We start from the raw sequence: 7033 nt of genomic DNA, 5'->3' as shown, positions 1-7033 counted from the left end.
TGAGAAAATTGCTTTTGAAAACGTCTCTCTAAACCTAGAGTAACGTGCATTGTCGCAGAGTGAATTGGTTTTGCCGTAAATCGCATGAAGCCGTTTTCCTGCATGAAACGCAATTTAAAAAAAAAAAAAAAAAAACTGGTATTGACGACCTTTAAAAAAAAAAAAAAGGATTGCTCTGAAATCATCACTCGGTGTTTTTCAGTGGTTAAATGTTTATTAAAGGAATAAAAATCCATTCCTCTTTGGCGGACCGCGGCGTCCCTAGGGAACACACCCACCTAGCAACCGGGACCGAAGCGGGAGCGCTGCGCCTTTAATTCCGGGGCGGGAGGGGGACGGCGGGAATTTCTGCTCCAGTTCCCTCTGCATCGCGGGGGCAGCTGTCACCTGTAAGGCGAGCGCGGCACGGGGAATGGAACCCGGCGCCCATTGGACAGAACACAAAGGCAGAAACCTACCCCAAAGGCCGGGGCCCGGCGGGGTGCTGGGGGTGGGCGCTCCCCGCGGCCCCCGGCGCCCTTCGCCCCGAGACGCCCCGGCCCAGTGGCACCGGCGCGACCGAGGTCCAGCTTCGGGGACACGCCCGTCCAGCCGCGGGGAAGGCACCAGGTGAGCGCGGCCGCGCCTACCGGAACCCCGCTCCCGTGCGTCCCGCGGCGACGCGGCGCCCACCCGCCCCGGCAGCCAGGAACCCAGGGCCCCACCATGGCCCTGGCCGCCGCCGCCGCCGCTGCGGCCGCCGGGGTGAGCCAGGCAGCGGTGCTGGGCTTCCTGCAGGAGCACGGCGGGAAGGTGCGCAACTCCGAGCTGCTGAGCCGCTTCAAGCCACTGCTCGATGCTGGCGACCCGCGGGGCCGCGCCGCCCGCAGGGACCGCTTTAAGCAGTTCGTCAACAACGTGGCGGTAGTGAAGGAGCTCGACGGCGTCAAGTTCGTGGTGCTGAGAAAGAAGCCGCGGCCCCCAGAGCCCGAGCCCGCGCCCTTCGGCCCCCAGGGAGCAGCGGCCCAGCCGTCGAAGCCCACTGTGGTCTTGCCAGGCGACGCCTCTGCCCCGGGAGCTCCGCCCTTGGTCCCGGTGCCGCGGCCGGTGGAGCCGCCGGGGGACCCGGGTCCGCTAACAGAGACACAGGACACTCCGCGGGGGCCGGCCTCCGAGCCCGCTCAGCCGGCCGGGGAGCGGTCCGCCGACCCACCGCTTCCAGCCCTCGAGCTAGCCCAGGCCCCCGAGGGACCCTCCGCAGACACGGCCCCACCGCCTAGGGCCCCTTCTGAGGCGGCCTCGCCCTGCTCTGATCCGCCAGACCCGGAGCCCGGGCCCGGGGCAGCGAAAGGGCCGTTGCAGCAGAAACCCTGTATGCTGCCCGTGCGCTGCGTCCCGGCCGCCGCCACGCTCCGCATCCGGGCGGAGGAGCAGGGCCTGCGCCGGCAGCTGTCGGAGGAGCCGAGCCCGCGGAGCTCCCCTCTGCTGCTGAGGCGGCTGTCGGTGGAAGAGTCCGGTCTGGGCCTCGGCCTGGGCCCGGGCCGCTCCCCGCACCTGAGGCGCCTGTCGCGCGCCGGCCCGCGTCTGCTGAGCCCCGACGCCGAGGAGGTGCCCGCCGCGCCGCCGCCGTCCGCCGTGCCCCTGGAGCCGTCAGAGCACGAGTGGCTCGTGCGGACGGCCGGGGGCCGCTGGACCCACCAGCTGCACGGGCTGCTGCTGCGCGACCGTGGCCTGGCGGCCAAGCGCGACTTCATGTCTGGCTTCACGGCCCTGCATTGGGCCGCCAAGAGCGGCGACGGCGAGATGGCGCTGCAGCTGGTGGAGGTCGCGCGGCGCAGTGGCGCGCCAGTCGACGTGAACGCGCGCTCCCACGGCGGTTACACGCCGCTGCACCTGGCTGCGCTGCACGGCCACGAGGACGCCGCTGTGCTGCTGGTGGTGCGCTTGGGTGCCCAGGTGAACGTGCGTGACCACAGCGGGCGTCGCGCCTACCAGTACCTGCGGCCTGGCTCCTCGTATGCGTTGCGCCGCCTTCTTGGCGATCCAGGCCTGCGAAGCACCACGGAGCCAGACGCGACCGGTGGTGGAAGTGGCAGTCTTGCTGCCAGGCGCCCAGTGCAGGTGGCCGCCACCATCCTCAGTTCCACCACCAGTGCATTTTTGGGCGTCCTGGCCGACGACCTCATGCTCCAGGACCTGGCCCGAGGCTTGAAGAAGTCGAGCTCCTTCAGTAAGTTCTTGAGCGCGTCGCCCATGGCTCCACGTAAAAAGACGAAGATCCGCGGTGGTCTGCCAGCCTTCGCAGAAATCTCTCGTCGACCTACTCCGGGGCCTTTAGCTGGTCTAGTGCCCAGTTTGCCTCCAACAACCTGAAGGTCCCTGGGACTACCACCTGGTTGATCTATCGTGGCCTGCTCCTGGCAGTCTAAACCCGCCCAAGACTGCAGCCCAGTCAACGCCTGGAGCCGCATTCTGTTTCCAGCTTTGTCCACTGCAGCCTGTTTTACCCAGATGGGCCTGCACTTCCAGCTTCTCTCTGAAGCATGACCCATCTCCAGAGATAGGATTTGAGAAATCTATAAGAGCTTTCTTATAAAGAACTCTAGGAGACAGGCCTGAACTCTGGAGGGAACTTGAAATCCAGGGTCAAAGGTTAAGGGGCAGCAGCTGGTCTGGCCCCTGAACGCGTTCACCTGATGCCTCTGCAGCTACACAATCCCAAGCCAGAACTAGAGCAAGGGTCTGTTTAAATGTTGAAAGATGTTAGGCTGTCAGCTTTAAGATATGCGGTCGTTTTGTAATTTGATGCATTTATTCTGTTTTTAAAATGAAATGAGGTAAAGCAACTTTCATAATAACCTTTTGAAATTATATTTTTCAACTTTTAGGCAAAGTGCTTAGACATTTTTCAATTTTTTTTGCTAAATACTCTGGAATTCTATTTAAAAAATAGATGATCAAGATCTAAAGGAAATTAATCCCAACCAACAAACTTAAAAGTTTATCTACCTCATTTTAGGCAATCAAGATTCTGGAGAGTCTTGAACACAGAATAACGATTGTGACCATTATGAATGTAACTAATTTCAGTTGTACTGTGAATGCTAAATATTTGCAAACAAGTACATCTTGAAAGTAAAGGTGACTTAGAGAAAAGACACATTTTGGCAGATACTTTTAATTTGTGATTGTCTTCATCATGAAATATAAACATGTGTTTGGTACTTGTGGGTGACTATTTTGATTTGGCATGAATACTTAATTTAAAAAAAAAAATTGTGGTTTGTGAATTGCACCTTGGTGCTGTGTTTCTGAATCTGGTTTTCAAATCCAGTGGAGCCTTTCAGTGCAATAGGTGAATATTCAAAGAAAAAAAGTCATAGTATTATGACAGAAAAATAAGCGATTAAATAGTAATGGATACAATTAAGGAGCAACTATTTTATATGACTGTTCTGTACAAACAAAAAGTATGTAATATCCATTTTAAAAAAACATTTGAAAGCAGACAGCTTATTCCAAAAGAGCAAATGCAGAATCTCTGCTTGGTGAGCTTGGATGAGTGGCTTAACTTCTCTGGGCCTTTGTTCCTATCTGTAAATGAGAAAGTTTGTAGATAATTGCCAAGATTTCCCAGGCTTAATACAGTGTAATTTTTTTCTGTTTTTAAAGCTATGAAATCTATTTACTCAACCAATTTCTTAAATATCATATTGTGATAATGTTCTGCTTTTGCAAATTGTGTTTGCATGTCATTAGTTATATCAAATAGTTTTGTGGCACAAGGTAGTGGAGTTTCCCTCCCCACCCCCATATGTATCAGTGAAGCCTTTGAAATTACTTAAGGCAGTCTTTCATGGAATGTTTTGATTGAGCAATGAAATAAACAGTCCTCCATTTTGTTTCTGCTTGAGTGGTGATGTACTTCCCTTAAAAATTCTACAGTTTTTGCTATTGTATTTTTCTTTTCTTTGTATCTAATTTCCTTTCCTTCATTCTTCTGCCTCTTTCAAGCATTCTGTTATTGAAAGAAGTTGGATTGCTCTGCAAAGGAGTCAACCGCACCATGGATATCGTAATGGAGAACTGTAGATAAATGTGGGCCCTGATGTGACCTTCCCACCTTCCTTGCCTGGAACTCTGCATAAATTATTTTAAAATGCAAATTAAATCTTCTGCCTCTGCAGAAAAATTGTGGGAGGCACAATCATAGCAATCAGAGTAGCTGACAGTCTAGAAAATAGAATAAAATACTGGAGATTTTCCATGGTAAAAGAGACGCCTGACTGAAACAGGGCCTCAGACAAAGGTCATAGACACAGGTATGACCTGCCTTGAGAAAGACAACATTTAAACCAGCAAAGTAGTAATAACAATAACTAATGTTTATTGCACACTTAAATAAGAGGAGGGTCATCTGAACTGCCAGAAGAATTTTTGTGTTTCAGAAGAGTGTGCTGCAAGCCTTCCAAGTGAAGTAAAACATTTAGCGAGAGTTTAGGATCAATATACGTAAAGTTCAGGTGTTAGAAAACACTGTTTTTCCTTGCAGGCCAAAGCTTTCTGCAACTATAAGGTAAGCAGATAGGAAATTATAGTTTCATATGCATATGGAAAGTTTTTAAGAATCATATATCACCTAGCAGGAGGCACACCTTTAGAAGGGTATTTTCAACGCTAACAAAATAATTGTGAAGGCAATTTAGTTGACAAGAATTGTCACAGGGACGAAATCACTCCTTTTAATGAGGGAGAAGTTAATTGTTGATATAGATGGTTATGAGTCATATCCATAGCAAGCTTTTAAGTAAAGTTTTACATGTCCTTTAATGGAGGTTGGAGGTTGTTCTTAAGCATGTCTCACTTACCTAATGGAGATCCAGGGTAATGCATAGACTGTATAACCTGTGCTGGTTAAGTGCCAGGCACAATTCTAAACACTTTGCAGGTATTAATCGCAAGTTTACAAGGTATGTACTATTTGTATCTTGATTTTAAAGTGAGGAAACTGAAGCCTAGAGAAGTCACAAGTAACTTGTCCAGGCCTCACAGCTAGTGAGTGGCAGAGCTGGAATAGCCTCTGGGTGCTCTTTTTCATGACACTGTCTGCTATCCTATTGCAGGAAGCAGGGTGGGCTCATCTCAGCCTTTTTTACTCATTTAGTGACCTTGGGCAAGTCACCCAGCTACCCAAACTCCATCTTCCCTGTCTATGGGACAAAAGACTTCCTGTACCTATTTCACAGGCTGTGGGGGAAGGACGAGCACATGGAATAGTGGATAGAGCCCTTTATGAACTGCAACACCAATGTGGGGTGCCGGGTTAGTTCCAGGGGGTAAATGGCTGCATCCCAAAACAAAATAGCTCTGATTTGTGGATTTGCTTTACATGATCACCATTCTTTTTGTTTGTTTTTTTCTTTTTTGAGATGGAGTCTCGCTCTGTTGCCCAGGCTGGAGTGCACTAGTGCAATCTCAGTTCACTGCAACCTCCGCCTCCCAGCTTCGAGCGATTCTCCTGCCTCAGCCTCCCAAGTAGCTGAGATTACGGGCACCACTATGCCTGGCTAATTTTTTGAATTTTTAGTAGAGACGGGGCTTCGCCATATTGGTCAGGCTGGTCTCAAACTCCTGATCTTAGGTGATCCGCCTGCTTTGGCCTCCCAAAGTGCTGGGATTACAGGCGTGAGCCACCACACCCTGCCATGATCACCATTCTTTTAACATGTTAGTGATTGTATACATAACAATTGACTCTACTAGGAAAAATGTATTCCCACAAGAGGGAAATTATCCCAAATTCTGTACGTGATACACTTTAGTTAAAATAGAAATAATGTATTTCTAAACTCACATTCCTCTAGCATCCCTACTCCCACCTTCCAGACCTAAACTACTGGTATTCAGCCACCTGAGCTGGAGTGCAGTGGCAGGATCTCGGTTCACTGCAACCTCCTCCTCCCTGGTTCAAGCGATTCTCACTTGAAACGATTTCCGTGCCTCAGCTTCTCGAGTAGCTGGAATTACAGACGTGCACCACCATGCCAGGCTAATCTTTTGTTAGAGACGGGGGTTTCACCATGTTGGCCAGGCTGGTCTCGAACTCCTGAGCTCAGGCAATTCGCCCGCCTCGGCCTCCCAAAATCCCGTGATTACAGGTGTGAGTCACCCTGTATTTATAGACGCCCAGCCTATACTTAGCTTCTCTTTCGCTCTCCAGATAGCCTTTTGCCTTGAACCCACTTCGCCTCTTTGGAACTGCCACACCTCCGGACTTCAACCTGTGACCTGGGTGCCTCAGGTGTGCCTGCAGGGAAGAGAAAAGAAAGCAGAAACATCGAGATCCAAAGCTCTCCTTAAAGGGGGGGGAAAAATAAATCCTCCTCGTGGGAAGTGGGTGCTGACTTAAACATCAAAGACAACAGGTAAACGTCCATTGTGACCTTCCACTCTGTAGCTAGGCTGACAGCAACACTGAGGTCCTCAGCAATTTCTGCCTCCCGCCTTCCTGCGCCCCCAAACGCCCCTTTCACCTCTTTCTCTCTGCAGCCCTCAACCACATTTGACCTAAATTTCCTAAGCTCCTGGTTTACATGTGAATGCACAGCATGGCAATTTGTTCCAATGAGGAGCCCTGAGGTCTGCGCCAGTCGCTCTCAGGGGCACGTTTTGTGCCAAGCAGGATGTTCAAGACAGACGGCGCGCCGGTTTGGGGCACCGCGGAACATGGCTTCGCTGTTCCGTTTCCAATTTACAGCCTGAAGGTAAAAAGTACACTGATTAAATCCACATTAGGAGGAGCAGCGGGGGCGGAAAAAGCGAGCGGGGGAGGAGGCCGCGGGGCTGCCTGTTGCCCAGCAACGATGCCAGCCGCAGCCTGCGCTCCCCAAAAGCCCGGGAGCACCGCGGCAGGCTGCCGGAAGGAGGATGGGGCAGGAACGCCGGCGGCTAAAGGAGGTAGGGGGCAGAAACCCTGATAGGGAGCCATGCAACCCGCTTTCTCACCCTGGGAGACTACGCAAGGCTTTTTTTTTTTTTAATACTGATGTTCCAG

General features: G+C 51.5%; 1 protein-coding gene across 1 annotated transcript; it reads left to right on the top strand.

Annotated features, from left to right (window-relative positions):
* Window positions 1-264: 264 nt before the first annotated feature.
* SOWAHA (sosondowah ankyrin repeat domain family member A) lies at window positions 265-3881 on the top strand. The gene has a single exon (XM_008014397.3). It carries the CDS (start codon window positions 706-708, stop codon window positions 2350-2352), a length of 1647 nt encoding a protein of 548 aa, XP_008012588.1. The 5' UTR covers window positions 265-705; the 3' UTR covers window positions 2353-3881.
* The last annotated feature ends 3152 nt before the right edge of the window (window positions 3882-7033 follow it).

Source organism: Chlorocebus sabaeus, chromosome 23, assembly GCF_047675955.1.
Source record: "Chlorocebus sabaeus isolate Y175 chromosome 23, mChlSab1.0.hap1, whole genome shotgun sequence".
NCBI classification, from domain to species: domain Eukaryota; kingdom Metazoa; phylum Chordata; class Mammalia; order Primates; family Cercopithecidae; genus Chlorocebus; species Chlorocebus sabaeus.
Note: the sequence above shows the minus strand (reverse complement) of the source record. Positions and strands in the feature narration are given on the sequence as shown.